Source organism: Mastacembelus armatus, chromosome 11, assembly GCF_900324485.2.
Source record: "Mastacembelus armatus chromosome 11, fMasArm1.2, whole genome shotgun sequence".
Taxonomy (NCBI): Eukaryota; Metazoa; Chordata; class Actinopteri; order Synbranchiformes; family Mastacembelidae; genus Mastacembelus; species Mastacembelus armatus.
This window is the reverse complement of record NC_046643.1, coordinates 20,761,324-20,778,843: the sequence shown is the minus strand read 5'-3', so window position 1 is coordinate 20,778,843 and position 17,520 is coordinate 20,761,324. Positions and strand designations below refer to the sequence as shown.

Genomic DNA, 17,520 nt, shown 5'->3' with positions numbered 1-17,520 from the left:
CTCAATCCATCTACACTATTGCCCACAGCTGAGGAAGGCACACCACACTGTTGTATTACAAACACTGAGGAGACGTGTAAACCCCGTAGTGATTTGAAGGATGTAGCCTTAGCTGAAGGGGACGTGTGGTTTGTAGATGGTTCCTGTTTTAAAAATGACAAAGGAGAAAATATGTGTGGGTTCGCTGTAGTGTCACTACAGGATGTCTGTGCAGCAGGGCAACTTCCTTCACATTTCTCAGCACAGGCTGCAGAAATAATAGCCTTAACGCACGCATGTAGGCTAGCAGAGGGGAAGAGTGTTACAATTTATACAGACAGCCAGTATGCTTTTTCAACTCTTCATTTTTTTGCTGCACAATGGGCTCGCAGAGGAATGAAGACAGCTGGAGGACAGTCAGTTAGACATGCTCCACTCTTGCAGGAGTTATTACAAGCTGTCATGTTACCAAAACAACTTGCGGTCTGTAAATGTGCCGCACATACGAGGAAATTAGATCCAATATCTAAAGGAAACAATAGAGCGGATGCTATAGCAAAAGCAGCGGCGCAGGGACAGTTTGGAAAATGTAACCTTTACCTCATGGAAGTCGTGAAACAGCCTATAGATCATGAAGTACTTTCAGACATGCAGAAAAGAGCTCCACCGGCTGAACAGCAACTTTGGCTCAAAGAAGGAGCCATAATTGAGCAAGATCTTTTTAAGATTAAAGACAAACTTTGCCTACCTAGAAGTCTCTATCATACGGCAGCTATTTTGACACATGGGCCCTGCCATGTGTCAACAGGAGGGATGGTATATGCAGTGGAAAAGTATTTTCATGCACCAGGTTTTAATAACTACTCAAAAAATTTTTGTAAATCCTGTTTGACTTGCTGTAAGCATAACCCACAGGGAAATCTCAGACCAAAGAGAGGGAGATTCCCCAATCCGGACTATCCATTCCAAGTTATTCACATGGATTTCATAGAGTTGTCACAATGTCAGACATACAAGTATTGTCTTGTTTTGATAGATGCATACTCTAAGTGGGTTGAGATTGTGCCCAGCAAAAGTGCTGATGCACTGACAGTGGCCAAAGCGCTGTGTAAAAGTATAATCCCAGATCATGGGATCCCACAGCGAGTCTACAGTGATAATGGTCCACATTTTGTAAATGAAGTAGTTACGCAGATGTCTAAACATCTGGGGTTTGAATTGAAAAACCACTGTTCATACCATCCTCAAAGTGCAGGCCTGGTAGAAAGAACTAATGGCACTATAAAGATGAGACTGAGGAAAACTATGGAGCAAACGGGAAGGACATGGGTGGAATGTCTCCCTCTGGTAAAACTGTACATGAGGGTCACGCCAACAGACAAAGGCCTGACCCCGTTTGAAATCCTTTATGGAAGATCTTTTACACTTCCCATTTGTGAGAATGTGTGTGAAAAGCCTCAAGGAGAAACTACTCTAGCTGAATGGATGAGCAAGATGTTGCAAACCAGAGAAGTCATGAGTGCAAATAATCTGCCAAGAGATGTTTTGTCTCCACAGGTGCAGAGAGTCAAGCCTGGTGACCAAGTTCTGATAAAGGTCATCAAGAGGAAGACCTGGTCCACTCCTAAGTGGGAGGGGCCCTACACAGTGATCCTGACCACTCCCACTGCAGTGAAGATTCAGGAGAGACCTACGTGGATTCACCAGAGCCACTGCAAGATACTACAGCCACTAGGAGCCGAGTAAGGTGGAAGTCAGCCGGTATCAAAACCCTTGGCTGCTGAAGAGACCATCTGATCCTTACTCCCAGCTATGGCTCTCCATTGGCTGATTCTGTGTCTAGGGACGCTAAGTATTGTCTGTTATGCAAGCACAGAGGTGACTGTAAAAACCACTTGCTCCAAACAAAGGGGTTATCAATTCGGCATACAGGTATGCTTACCGTTGAATAGCTCAGCTGTAATTACAATTCCATTCCACGCCCTAGTGAACACAAGAACAGGTTTAAAGGGGGAGCAGTATAGGGCCTATTATTGGTACCTGACAAATGATCCACAGGACACAAGCTGGTCGACCCTAGTGGCCGATCAGGGTAATCGATGGACCCCATCATGGGGCACCACACGGTATGCTAAACATCAAAAACAATTATTTAAGTTGACAACGACAAATGATGGCCTCAGTCTAATGGTTAACCTTACAACAAAGTCATTGTGGCCCCCAGGAGTAAAAACTCAAGGTGCAGGAAAACGAGGGGATTGTTGGGGATTTAGGCTGTGGGCCCATGCAGCTGGCACAGACCCTTGGTTTACTCTTATCATATGTGCTGAAAATCGCACTATTACTAACCTCATAGAGCCACAAGTGAGCCCCACAACAAAAAGAAAAGGAATCCAAGTACGGAACCTAAATAACATGACTACTGATGATTGGCTTCATGTAATGACTGGAGTGAGCCAGAGTACAAATAACTGGTTATTGTTGGCAGAGGAAGCAGCAAATACAACCAAGGGTGACTGCGTGGTTTGCATGGGTTCACGGCCACTCCTTAGAGTAGCAGCTGCACCACATATGGGAAATTGTACTTTAAAGCTTCTACAAAGTTCCAGTTCTTCATCAACTTGTTCCAGCTGGGATAATGTTTTTCCTGTCACACAGAGAACCAAAAGCGCCCCCCTCTTCAATTCTCAAGTGGCCGAACAGAACTTTACATGTATAAGGTTAACAGGTATTAATCAAGTGGGGAATGTAAGTGCCCACTGGTGCAATGAAATACATAACATAACTGTCCCCAGCCATCTGTTGGTGCCTAGGGGAGATTTATGGTTATGGTGCGGAGGTAAGAGCATCTATGATGTTTTTCCACGGAACGCATCAGGAATATGTGCATTGATTAATTTAATGCTGCCTGCAGTTGTACTTGAATATAATGACGCCTCTTTTGTGCATGCCTATCTTGAAGCTAATCGTGACTGGTTCACAAAAAGAAGCATCAATATTCCAGGGCCAGACTCCACATATATTGATGCTATTGGAGTTCCAAGGGGGGTACCAGATGAGTATAAGTTAGTAGATCAAGTAGCAGCGGGGTTTGAGTCCTTTTTGTTCTGGTGGAGCACCATAAATAAGAATGTGGACCGTATCAACTATGTGCATTACAATGTTCAGAGGTTGGCAAATTACACCACAAAAGGATTCATAGCAGTACGTGATCAACTACAGGCCACCTCACTGATGACCTTCCAAAACAGGTTGGCTGTGGACATGCTCTTGGCAGAGAAGGGCGGGGTATGTGCCATGTTCGGTGACATGTGTTGCACGTTTATCCCGAATAACACAGCTCCTGGAGGAGAATTGTCTGAGGTGGTTGAAGGATTAAGGACATTGAGTAAGAAAATGAAAGAACATTCAGGAGTGGACACCTCAATATGGGACCGATGGTTAACTGTGTTTGGAAAATACAAAGCTTTGGTGGTTTCAGTTCTGACCTCTGTAGCAGTGTTCTGTGCTGTTTTAGTTTTGTGTGGGTGTTGCTGTATCCCCTGTATCCGCTCCCTGGTCGAACGCCTAATACAGCGAGCGTTGGGCCCGGTGGAGAAACAGGTGGATCAGCTGTACCCTCTCCTCATAGCCATGGACCACTCTGATGAAGACGATGATGAACAGGTTGTGTAAATACTGATTATGTGTAACTGTTTGTGCTCTGACAGAGGACCAGAGGTGGTCGCCCAGGAGCCTGGGGGCCGGTTGGGAATTTTTCCTTTACAGAAGGTTTTCGCCCAACCCCTCACAGAGCCTTGCTTCTCCAAATCTTGTTTAGTCATAATGACGAGTTTCCAGAAAATCCTACAAGGAAGATGGAAAACTCTGATACTATGGTGAAAATGACAAACAGGAGGGAAATGTTAGAATAAGGGCATTGTAAATTGCTAACTGTGTTATGAGAATTGTCATTTTGTAGACAGATTTATGAAAAGGGTGTAACCAGGCATGTCATAGTTGAGGAAACCCAGGTTTTCTGTGCAAATCACCAAGACATGTAAATGTATGGATGTGAACTCTGTATGAACTCTGAAGTTAACCTATGTTTCAACTTTCCCCTGTTGTGTAAAGTGAGACGGTGCCTGGAACCCATGTAACCACCTCCAGATATAAATTAAAGTGTTCTGAGCGGGCTCGGGGCTGCAGCCGGAGATAAGCAACAAGTTTGCATCTCCTAACAGTCACGAGCTCAACCTAGAACAAAGAAAAGAAAGTCTCTTTTTAAATGTTTGATTAGAACCAACAAACCCCATAGAAAGTCTTTGGAGGGAGTTGAAAGTCCGTGTTGCCCAGCGACAGCCCCAAAACATCACTGCTCTAGAGGAGATCTGCATGGAGGACTGGGCGAAAATACCAGCAACAGTGTGTGAAAACCTTGTGAAGACTTACAGAAAACGTTTGATCTCTGTCATTGCCAACAAAGAGTATATAACAAAGTACTGAGATGAACTTTTGTTATTGACCAAATACTTATTTTCCACCATAATTTGCAAATAAATTCTTTAAAAATCAGACAATGTGATTTTCTGGATTTTGTCTCTCATAGTTGAGGTATACCTATGATGAACATTACAGGCCTCTCTCATCTTTTTAAGTGGGAGAACTTGCACAATTGGTGGCTGACTAAATAACTGATGATATTTCACTTTTTATTTCTACTTTCTACATTTTATCAGAGGTTCTGCAGATTCTTTTCTTGGCAAAATTAGTGAAGAAATAAACTTTTTAAATAGAAATACAGAAATACAAAGTAAATGAAACAACAAATTCACTTCATTATTCTCAGTTGGTAAAACACAGTGTTAAAGTGTTGATGAGGACAAAAAATAAACAATTAAAGTGCAAATGTTTGAATTAATTTGGACTCCACTAATAAATAAAACACTTTACGAACCTGAAACTACATCAGTCCATCTGTCACTGGACATACTATAATACATCCCATAACTTTGAATACAGCATAAAATCTTTATCACACACTATTGTGATGTTGAATCAATACACAAACATCTATTCTGTATTCTGATTTTTATATCTTTAAATAACTTGACAAAGTAATGATTCTATCCACACATACCACATACAGCAGTTGTAAAATTTTTCTTTGGATTACAAATCACAATTTTTATCTGTGAACTCTGTTGGTATAATTGTATAACTGTGTGTTTTAATGTTAAAATAACCTAATAAATAAATGACAAAGTGAAACAGAATTGAGTTGATGATCAGATCTTTATTAGTCTGGAAACTTTGACACAATCAGTGTTAAACAAAACTAGCAAACATATCTGGAAGTAAGAAAAAACATAGAAAGAGATTTTCAGAGTGAGATAGTTTCAGAGTAAAACCAGTATCAGAGTCCCAGTGAGTCAGGTCAGGACTGGGAGCACTGGTCTCTCCTCAGTGTCTCTGTGACCGGACTCTGGCAGCCCTGGGTGGCCTCACAGGTCACAGAGCCCACCTTCCCCCACTGGTCTGCAGGGAGCCTCAGGGTGCTGCTCCAGCTGTAGCGGCCGTCCTTCCCCAGCACCCCGGGGCTCCTGCTCTCCTCCCAGTTGCTGCTGCTGCCGTCCACCTTCCAGGTCAGAGTCCAGTCTGAGGGGAAGCCCTTGTTGGCCAGGCACATGAGCGTGGCCTTCCCCTGCTGCAGCTCCTGGCTGGAGGGGCCCAGCACCGTCAGGGTGGGACGGACATCACCTAGGAGACACAGATCGGCTTAGAGCACAGGTACCACACAGCTGTCAATCAAACAGCAGACACCTGGACACCTTTCCTGTGTCCGAGTGGATTTTCTCCTTTAAGGACTTTGTGTCAGATGGTTTTTCTGCTCCACCAGTCACTGACTCACACATTGTTTCACTTCCCTTTAACAAACCTCTCATGCACATCAGCACAGAGACAGTCAGCTCACAGTTTGACCTGAAATATGTCAAACTACAGACGATAGAAAACTGGATCATCAAAAACATCCAAAATATTTACATTCAAATATTTAGTGAAAGAAACAAACACAGAAAATGACCTGAATGAACTTCATGTTGATTTCAGTCATTAACAAACTGTTCACATGATTTCAAGACACATTTAAAATAACATGTGACACAAAATCTTTATCTTCACTGTTTGTTTTGACATAAACTAAGTGAAATGAAGTCACTGTAATAATAGTCACTATGGTGAAAAAATGAAAATCATTTTCAGATATTTTAAAGTAGAATTAAAGTTTCAGTGTTTTTAGACTTGAAGTGGTTTAAATTTGAGCAACTTGAATCAAACTGCTCTGAGTTCACCTTCATGAAGGAGGTGGAATAAAACCATAAATACTAAACAAATTACAAATATAAATGAAAGTTTGATCAAACAGAAACATTAAAAACAGCATCTAAAATGACACTTTACAATATTATATTTAGTATTTGTGCAGAAACTTACTTCCAACTTCCAGTCTGGTTCCTCCACCAAAAGTCCACCACAGTGATACAAACTGATTGAGGCATCGTACAAAAACCTCTCAGTGCAGAGACACGGCTCTCTGAGTCTGACACAAACAGTCAACAAAAACAGTCTGTAAAACACAGCTGCTGTTATAAACATGAACTAAAACTGAGCTCCAGAAAACACCCAAATTAATTCAATTGTTGAATATTTATTATATTTTTAACGTCTTGAATTCAAACTAAATGTTGCACATGCACCATCATTCATTCATTCAAAACAGATATTTAGGAAAAACATCCACAAAACAAATCAACACATTCCTAATCAATAATGTGGTAAAGTAATTGATCCATTAATAATCAGCTTGATCAGAGTGATCCTAGTCCCTGTTGGACTCAGTCAGAAAATTTCCATAGAGAGCCACTTTGCATCAGCAGCACCATGCTCCAGTGCTCTGGGACAGTTTATAGTCCTGAGAGTTGAACACTGGATGACTGACAGCTGTCCTTCATGACAACAGAAGCCACAGAAATCCTCCTCATCAAAAACATGACTCTGATCTCTGTCCTCATCTTTACTCTCCTCTGCTGCTGCTGCTTCACAGGTAAAGTCCAGAGAATCCAACTCCTCTCCTCTATGAACATCCGTCGCTGTGAAATGAAGCCGACAAAACCATGAGGCCGTTTTATGTTTTTGTCTCTGTGTCCTCAGAGTCCAGAGGCCAGGTCACAGTGACTCAGCCTGGAGCAGTGAGCTCTGCTCTGGGAGGCTCCGTCACCATCAGATGTAAGACCAGTCAGGATGTTTACTATGATGGTTCTGATTACATTTTAGCCTGGTACCAACAGAGAGATGGGGAAAGTCCGAAACTGCTAATTTACTGGGCAAATCGTCGAGCATCAGGGACTCCAGATCGTTTTACAGGCAGTGGATCAAACTCTGACTTCACTCTGACCATCAGTGGAGTCCAGGCTGAAGATGCAGCAGTTTATTACTGTCAGAGTGCACATAGCATCAACAGTCAGGCTGTGTTCACACAGTGAAAAATGGTCGTACAAAAACCTCCCTCAGTCAGACTGAACAGAAACTGAACTGACTGCTGCAGCTGGAAACTACTGCAGAAACTGATACAGTTCACTGACCCACATCAGTTAAACAGTCTATAGAACAACTACTGTATCTGGTGTATGTGCTCACAAAGAATCATGACACATCTCTGAATTGTTTCTTCAGAACTCTTTACACTTTTATTTGATCCAGATGCTGCCATTTAAAATCCCAAGGCATCTTTGAATTAACACCATCATAAAATCAGCTTTTATGCTGATGACCTCTTATTATACATCACAATAGCCTAATTTTTCTTCATTCAGTTATTAGTAAGATCATTAATTAAAGGCAGTTTTCTGCCTTCTATCAGTTAATATTCCAGATCTCATTAAACTAAACGTAGTTAAATTTCAAGTACTTACTTTTATGTTAAAAACATATTAGTTGGCAGCTTGGAATTGGTTTTCCTTATCTGACTTGTTAAATATCTACAAAACTCTTCCTTTAATTAGTTTCTTACTTTTGATATTTGTTTTTATTCCATTCCAGGTCAGCTCTTCTAAAGGTGTAGTTGCTAAATCATCTTCTTTTCCTTTCAGCTGCTCCCTTCAGGGATCGTCACAGCGAATCATATGCATCCAGCCAGCCCTATCCTCTGTTCCCAGCAAATTAAGGAACAAATCCAATGTTTCTCAGGAAGGACAGACTCTGCAGACAGTTGGGGAATCAGAATGAGTCCACCATTAGACCCTAACGACCTTCACCTGAGCTCACTCCTTTGGTCACTTAACGAGCCTATTCAGACTAGGTGTGAAGTGAAACCAACTCAGGGGCGTGGGTCTAACGACTCTCACCTGATTTGCTTTAGCCCACTTAGTGAGCCTTTGGGCCAAGGGTGGAGTGAAACTAACCTGGGAAATAAATTTGGGGGTTTCAGTCCAGCCTCTCTCAGACTGATGAAGCCACTTGACAGGGTGGTGAAACATTTCAGCTTTAAAGAACAGAAAGTCCAGTTGCCATGACTCAACCTCTAGATAACCTCCCGTGGACGACTGAGAATCTACACAGACATATCCTCTGTATCCTCCTCACCCACACCAACTATCCTCATGTCCTCCTTCACTACATCCAAGAACCTCCTCTTTGGTCTTCCTCTAGGCCTCCCTCCTGGCAGCTCTAACCACAGCATCCTTTTACCAATGTATTCACTGTCCCTCTTCTGAACATGTCCAAACCATCTCAATCTGGCTTCCCTGGCTTTTTATCCAAAACATCCACATCTGTGGTTCTCTTTCTTGGCATGAAACCATACTGCTGCTCACAAATGCTCACTTCAGATATCAGCCTAGCCTCCACTACACTTTCCCATAACTTCATTGTGTGACTCATCAGCTTTATTCCTCTGTAGTTTCCACAACTCTGCACGTCTCCCTTGTTCTTAAAGATGGGCACCAGTACACTTCTCCTCCATTCCTCAGGCATCCTCTCACTCTCCAAGATCTTGTTAAGTAGCCCAGTCAGAAACTCTACTGCCACCTCTCCTAAACACTTCCATACCTCCACATGTATGTCATCAGGACCAACTGCCTTTCCACTCTTCATCCTCTTAAAGGTGTAGTTGCTAAATATATTGTGAAAAACACCTGCCTTTGTCTCTAAATTTTAGTTAAATTTGAGATAATTAGTTTTAATAGAATCACCTCTAAAAATACAAACTGATCATCATATTCTAGCAGGATGTTAATACTTGCAGATTATAAATAAAAGACATTTGAACTAATAACATCCACAGAAATTTTGTTGATTCAAAGACAAACTTTATTATCTTCAAATGTGAACAGTGTCAGCGTCACCATGAGCAGAAAAATATCACTATTGAAATCTTTTATTCTAAACTAAGAGACAGAGTTGCAGAGAGCAGAATAAAACCAGTATCAGAGCGTTACATGTCATAGGTTGCTTGTGGTGTGTGTACTCTTTTGTTCTGTCCCTAGGAGCATGGCTTTGTGTCCATGGGTTGGCTGAAGAGGATCCAAGTGGATACTGGTGATTGGTGATCTTGACCTGGTTAAGCCAATCATGGGAAAACACCCCTATAAGACAGGCAGGAAGTGGATATGCAGATGGTGCTGTGTCTGAAGGGCATGGGCAAAGTGCTGCATGCTGCAAATTTGTTTGGTCTCATTGTCTCTTTCTTTCCTTTTCTTTGTCTGTAGTTGATACAATCCTGCTCTCACTGTGTTGTGAGGTGGAGACCGTGGTAAGACAAGGTACTGTGGAAAATATTACCTTTATTTCATTATAGCTTAAGGTATAAGGCATTATTACAGTTATAGTTATGAAGCATTTGGCCTGTGCAAAACAGCAGCAAGCTTAAGACATGAATATGTTTACCAGTAATTGCAAGGTCTCTCACAATGCAAGAAGTGAACTAGACATAACATCAGATAGGATGTGCCTGTTGCTTTTGTTGTTGTATTCTGTCTTGCAGGACAGGTTAACCTATGCCTGGAGGCATAGCAACAGTAAAACATCAGGTCATCCCACCGTTCTCAACCTATGGGACAGGAACACGCCAATTTCCTAAAGATTGCACATTTCACTCTGTAATATCATCACTGGGTCAGGGAAAGACAGGAGTCAGACTTCGTGAACTGACAGAGAACACTGTTGGTGTTAGGGACAGTCTGACCCAGAGCTCTGCAACTGCTTTATTCAGTGTGTTTTAATAAACGGCTAATTTGAGACCACATTCATTTCCTCCGTTTTATCAATCAAACGAACACGCGGAACTGAGGGAGGACATTCCAGTTCCAACAGTACCCTATACACTTTAAATACGAGTAGGATGTTGTTTGTTAGACACACTAGATTAGAGGGTGAGTGCCTTCACTGTGTTTTGTATGCACCACCATTTTGGTAGACAAGGTAGTCAGTCTTTTGTTTTAGGATCTCTTTTGTTTATTAGTGGTTTAGCCAAGTGGCAGGTAGACCTGTGTTTTGTTTTGTTACTTTCACTTATTTTGGCACCACCCCCATGGTCTACCACTTCACTCACTGTTGTTTCTCGTTTTGAGACTAAGTTGGAATGAGCCCATTTTGTTTTTGAAAATCTCAGCTGTTCTTGATTTCTTCCTGGGTTGTCGTGTAGGTGTGTTCTCTCCTTAACTATACATGTGGGAGCTGGACCGTAACACAGAGTAAAACCAGCATTAGAGTCCCAATGAGTCAGGTTAGGACTTGTAACACTGGTATTTTCTCAGTTCCATTGTGACAGGACTCTGGGAGCCCTCAGGGGCCTCACACTTCACATTTCCATAGAGAGCCACTTTGCATCAGCAGCACCATGCTCCAGTGCTCTGGGACAGTTTATAGTCCTGAGAGTTGAACACTGGATGACTGACAGCTGCCCTTCATGACAACAGAAGCCACAGAAATCCTCCTCATCAAAAACATGACTCTGATCTCCGTCCTCATCTGGACTCTCCTCTGCTGCTGCTTCACAGGTAAAGTCCAGAGAATCCAACTCCTCTCCTCTATGAACATCCGTCGCTGTGAAATGAAGCCGACAAAACCATGAGGCTGCTTTATGTTTTTGTCTCTGTGTCCTCAGAGTCCAGAGGCCAGGTCACAGTGACTCAGCCTGGAGCAGTGAGCTCTGCTCTGGGAGGCTCCGTCACCATCAGATGTAAGACCAGCCAGAATGTTTATGCATCAAACCGTTTAGCCTGGTACCAACAGAGAGATGGAGAAACTCCTAAACTGCTCATTTACTATGCTAGCACTCGAGAATCAGGGACTCCAGATCGTTTTACAGGCAGTGGATCAAACTCTGACTTCACTCTGACCATCAGTGGATTCCAGGCTGAAGATGCAGCAGTTTATTACTGTCAGAGTTTTCACAGCATCAACAGTCAGTACGTGTTCACACAGTGAAAAATGGTCGTACAAAAACCTCCGTCAGTCAGACTGAACAGAAACTGAACTGACTGCTGCAGCTGGAAACTACTGCAGAGACTGATACAGTTCACTGAGGACACACACACAACTCATATTTCTATCCTTATTAGGACTCTTATAGGCATAATGAAAACCATCAACCCTCAAATAGGTGTCTGAAAAAGTGGTAGAAATACAAACCCACACAAACACATGATGATCACTTTGTCTCCAACAGTTTTTCTCCTGAACTTCAAACAGACACCTCCCACCTCATCAACCTGACAAAGTCCCCAAAATTATTGCTATATGTATACATGGACACATACACAGCTGTGTTTGTCCATACATACGTCAGTGAGATCACATGCTCCACAGATTTATGCACATCATGAAGTGTGGACTGAAGGTAGGTTGGTGTCAGGAGCTGAGGCACTGTGATCAGGTGGGAGAGCTCAGGTGGGGGAGGACTATTATCTTGGACCTGGTGTGTCTGATCCTGGAGTGTTTGTTGTTGTTGGATACAGTCAGGATGGTGAACACCCAGGAGAACACTGTAAAACTGGAACTGAACTGTGTGAAGGTAAAGTTTCCACAGAAATAAAAATAGAGATCTTAAGATGATTATAAAGTGACGTAATTGTTCTTGTGATGTTGATGCATCCTGAGTTTGGATATCTGGATTAGAATGAATGGGTTATTTTGGAAAGCAAATATTGTCTTTTGTCAGATCTTTTGTTCTTTCAGACAGTCCCTGTTCACATGTGAAGATATTTTTATCTGAAAGTAGTTTTTCACTCTTTGTGTGTCTCTATATGCTGATGATATTTGAGTTTATAATTCCAATTTTTAAGGTTCTTCAAACATTCTGAAGATTCTTTTCACAGAAACTTATAATGCACATAAACTTTTAAATACATGCATGTAAAATAAACACAATGAAAAATTATTCTTACCTTGGCAAAATGATTGTGTTTATGAGAGCAATGAATGAATCTGTTGAAAATAAGAAGTTAAAATGCAAATGCTTCACATTTATTTCAAAACACTTAAAAAGCCAAGACTACATCAGTTCATCTGTGACTGTAGATCCTAAAAATATTACATCCTATAAATTTCATAAAATTACAAAATCTGTATCAAGAGGACAGTATGGTGATGGGAATCAATACAAAACATTTCATTATATTTTATTACTTTTATACCTTTAAAAAAAATTGACAAGGAGATTACCTCCACACCTTTACTCATTTGTTGAATATTTTGTAGATTTTTAATGTCTTGAATTCAAACTAAGTGTTGCACATGCACCATCATTCATTCATTCAAAACAGATATTTTGAAAAAACATGCACCAAACAAATCAACACATTCCTAATCAATAATGTGATTAAGTGAGTGATCCATTAATAATCAGCCTGATCAGAGTGATCCAAGTCCCTGTTGGACTCAGTCAGAACATTTCCATAGAGAGCCACTTTGCATCAGCAGCACCATGCTCCAGTGCTCTGGGACAGTTTATAGTCCTGAGAGTTGAACACTGGATGACTGACAGCTGTCCTTCATGACAACAGAAGCCACAGAAATCCTCCTAATCAAAAACATGACTTTGATCTCCGTCCTCATCTGGACTCTCCTCTGCTGCTGCTTCACAGGTAAAGTCCAGAGAATCCAACTCCTCTCCTCTATGAACATCCGTCGCTGTGTAATGAAGCCCACAAAACCATGAGGCTGCTTTATGTTTTTGTCTCTGTGTCCTCAGAGTCCAGAGGCCAGGTAACAGTGACACAGCCTGGAGCAGTGAGCTCTGCTCTGGGAGGCTCCGTCACCATCAGATGTAAGACCACTCAGAATGTTTATGTTTGGAGCGGTTACCATCAGTTAGCCTGGTACCAACAGAGAGATGGAGAAAGTCCTAAACTGCTCCTTTACTTTGCTAGCAGTCAAGCATCAGGGACTCCAGATCGTTTTACAGGCAGTGGATCAAACTCTGACTTCACTCTGACCATCAGTGGAGTCCAGGCTGAAGATACAGCAGTTTATTACTGTCAGAGTGCTCACTACATCAATAGTCAATTTGTGTTCACACAGTGAAAAATGGTCGTACAAAAACCTCCCTCAGTCAGACTGACAGAAACTGAACTGACTGCTGCAGCTGGAAACTACTGCAGAGACTGATACAGTTCACTGAGGACACACATACACACACACACACAGTTCAAATCAACATTTAACAAAAACAGGTCCAATGATCCAAAATGATGTTGATGGAATTTAAACTCTTTTCTCCATGACAGCGTCTCACCATCCTTTCATATCGTAGTAGAATCCCATGGTTTTAAGGGATTGGCCAAAGATTCCATCCATCCATCCATCTTCTTCCGCTTATCCGGGGCCGGGTCGCGGGGGCAGTAGCTGAATCAGGGATACCCAGACTTCTCTCTCCCTGGACACTTCCTCCAGCTCTTCCGGGGGGACACCGAGGCGTTCCCAGGTCAGCTGGGAGACATAGTCACTCCAGCGTGTCCTGGGTCTTCCCCGGGACTTCCTCCCGGTGGGACATGCTCGGAACACCTCCCCAGGGAGGCGCCCTGGAGGCATCCGAAACAGATGCCCGAGCCACCTCAACTGACTCCTCTCGATGCAGAGGAGCAGCGACTCTACTCCGAGCTCCTCCCAGGTGACCGAGCTCCTCCCAGGTGACCGAGCTCCTCACCCAATCTCTAAGGGCCCCTGTGGAGGAAGCTCATTTCAGCCGCTTATATCCGCGATCTTGTCCTTTCGGTCATGACCCAGAGCTCATGACCATAGGTGAGAGTAGGAACGTAGATTGACCAGTAAATCGAGAGCTTTGCCTTCTGGCTTAGCTCCTTCTTCACCACAACGGACCGGTACACCGACCGCATTACTGCTGCCGATGCCCCCCCGTGAACCGCCACCTTATTGTGGTGGAGGGGTTTGAGTGCCCATATGATCCTGGGAGCTATGCTGTCCGGGGCTATATGCCCCTGGCAGGGTCTCCCAAGGCAAACAGGTCCTAGGTGACGGACCAGACTAAGGCCGGTTAAGTGACCTCTTATGAAGCAAAAACCGAGGACCGTGACACCCGCAGGAGGATCCATAAGGGGCCGGTGCCTATTGGATCAGGCAGTGGTCGAGGACGGGGACCTCAGCGACCCGATTGCTGGATGCTGAAACTGGCCAAAGAATCAAGATGAGCCAAACTGGGACAGTCAGTGAGAAAATGCCTGCTCATGACCTTTGCCCTCAGCCTCATACTGGATCCCAGCTGTTTCAAATCCTGTTCCAAGTCCAATATAAAGTCATCAGCAGCAGAAACCTTCAAGATTAAAGACCCAAACAGCCTCTGCACATACAGCTCATATCCCTACATCAACATATATAGAACTGCAGAGATTGAACCTGCGAAAGCAAATGGGATGACACACTCTCTCTGACTATTAACTCAGAAATCAAACAAGCTCAGTGAGACTAAAAGTTCTGTGTGCAGCTTTCAGTCCCATCACATGATCATCCTTAGCACATGGACTTTCCCAGTTGTCACTGAGCTGTGGATGTTCAAATTTCCATTCCTCTGAGCATTTTGGGACAAATGATCCACACTGGCTTCAGAGTCAAAGCATCATTTCACTTTGGCAAACTCATGTCTCAGCTTCACTGAATAATTGTGTCCTTGTTTCAATGATGTTCATGTGTACTGAGTTTGAATATCTGGATTAGAATTAATGCCTTTATTTTGTAAAGAAAGAGCATCACAGTGTCTGTTGTCAGATCTTTTGTTCTTCCAGACTGACACTGCTCAAATGTAAAAATATTTGTATTTGTAAGTAGTTTTTCACTTTTTGTGTGTCTCTATATGCTGTAGAGGACCGTAGTGAGCGGGAGGGAGTATATAACTGGAGGAGGTCTAAGAGAAGCGGGGGGTTCAAGCTTTTGGAGAGCTTTAAAAGGGAGTAGTAATATTTTAGAAGTTGTCTAAGTACCGGGGTGATGGGATCAGAGGATGTGGGCAGATAATTTCTGGAACAGTTGAAGTTTATGGAGGGATTTGTGAGTTAAACCATATAGAAATGAATTACAGTAATCAATCCTGGATGTGACGAGGGCATGTATGAGGGTGGCAGTGTTAAAGGGGGTGAGTGATGAGCGCAGACGATTGAAAGAACAGAGGTGGAAGTAGGTCGCCCTGGTGACATGGTTAATATGAGCGGAAAAGGGGAGGGTACTGTCAAGGGTGACACTCAGACTCTTTACCTGAGGGGAGGGGAGAATAGTGGAGTGATCAATCAAGAGAGAGAAAATGTCAACTTTAGAGAGTGTAGATTTGGTAGCAATGAGCAAAAACTCAATTTTATCACTGTTTAATTTGTGAGAAAACCACATTTTGATGTCCAAGAGTCAGTCAGAGAGGGAGGAAGGGGGAAGCGCAGTGGTGGGTTTAGAGGAAAGACAGACCTGGGTGTCATCTGCATAGCAGTGGAATTGTATATTGTATTCACGGAATAATAAATAAGACCAAGTTGGAGTAAGTGTATAATGACCAGGAGAGGTGTCCAGGACAGAGCCCTGGGGAACACCAGTACTAACAGATGAGGAATGGGATCTGTGATTTTTAATTTGGAGAAACAGTGGGGCCAGAGATGTTTGAATGAAAGCAGGTGAGTGCAGTGTTGATGATACCAACTGATGCAGTGAAGGAGAATGAAGTGTGAAATCATGTAAAATGCGGCAGTTAAATCAAGGAGGATGAGAATAGTGATGAGTCCAGAATCTGCAGCTAACAGGAAGTAATTTATAATTTTTACCCCAGCTGTTTCAGTGCTATGGAGGGGGTGAAAAACAGACTGGAATTGTTCATACAAATTATTGTTAGTAAGATGACCTGAGCAGCAACTGTTTTTTCTAGGATTTTGGAGATAAATGGTAAATTGGAGATGGGTTGGAAATCATTCTGGTTTGTTAGATCAGAGCTGGGTTTTTGAGGATAGGTATGATTTTAGCAGTCTTTAGAGATGATGGGACAGAACCAGAGAGAAGAGTGAATAATATTGGTTATGAGAGGAGAGACGGAGTGGGTGCAGGCTTTAACAAAGGTGGTGAGTAGAGGATCCAGTTGGCAGGTAGACCACATTCTCATATGGGCTAAAAAAAGTAAAATATTGATGAGAGCAATGAATGAATGTTTTGAAAATAAAAGGTGAAAGTGCAAATAGTTTAAGCTATAGTTCATGACCTCCACACCTTTACAACCTAAAACTAATTTTAAATTTTGTTTTTTACTATATATCACTGACACAGGCTCAGTGTATTTACATCAATTTGTCTGTGAATGTTAAAATAATCTAATGAATAAATAAATGAATAACATAGGTAAGGCAAGGCAAGTTTATTTATATAGCACAATTCATACACAGAGTAATTCAAAGTGCTTTACAGAAATAAAAGACAAGTTAAAAATACATAAGCAAGAATAAAAATAAAAAGGCATGCCACCGCTTTGTCACCATATTTGCCTCTTATGATATCGACTATCGGACCACGCTGACCCATATTTGTGGGTCCCCTACTTTCAGTTTGTCCCATCCCCGATGGACTAAAAGTACCTCAACACAGACTATCTGCGGAGACGATCCTGAGTCCCGGACTCTTACGTCTAGGATCGAGTAGACTACAGCTGGAGGTTCCAAACCCCTTATTTAAGTCTACAGCTGTTTAGACCCGTATTCTAAGGATAACACTAAAGCGCCTGGGTTCCTAACCCCTGAGTCTTAATTTTTAACTTTCTAATAAAAAGTTAAAAATTAATATTAGAGGAAACTGAGTGCAGATAGATCGGTTTGGATAAGACACTGTCAGGTCTAGTCCGGTCATATGTTATATGCCACACTAAAAAGAAAGGTTTTTAGCTTGGACTTAAACATTGCCAGAGATGAGGCTTGTCTAACATCATCAGGAAGACTATTCCAGGTTTTAGCTGCATATAACTGAAACACTGCTTCTCCCTGTTTAGTCCTGACTCTGAGCACGAACAGAAGGCCTGTCCCTGATGTT

General features: G+C 42.4%; 2 gene segments (V, D, J or C); one reads left to right on the top strand and one right to left on the bottom strand.

Annotated features, from left to right (window-relative positions):
- The window catches only part of LOC113126322 (Ig kappa-b4 chain C region-like), a 34,015-nt gene extending 26,656 nt beyond the window's left edge, over positions 1–7,359 (bottom strand). Inside the window, 2 exon segments of the C gene segment in view lie at positions 6,454–6,507; positions 7,341–7,359. Of these exon segments, the coding sequence occupies positions 6,454–6,507; positions 7,341–7,359 (73 nt within the window).
- A 3,604-nt stretch (positions 7,360–10,963) lies between these two features.
- On the top strand, positions 10,964–11,639 carry LOC113126895 (Ig kappa chain V region 3381-like). The segment is given in 2 exon segments: positions 10,964–11,015; positions 11,123–11,639. Coding segments are annotated over 2 exon segments (375 nt in total).
- Positions 11,640–17,520: the final 5,881 nt, after the last annotated feature.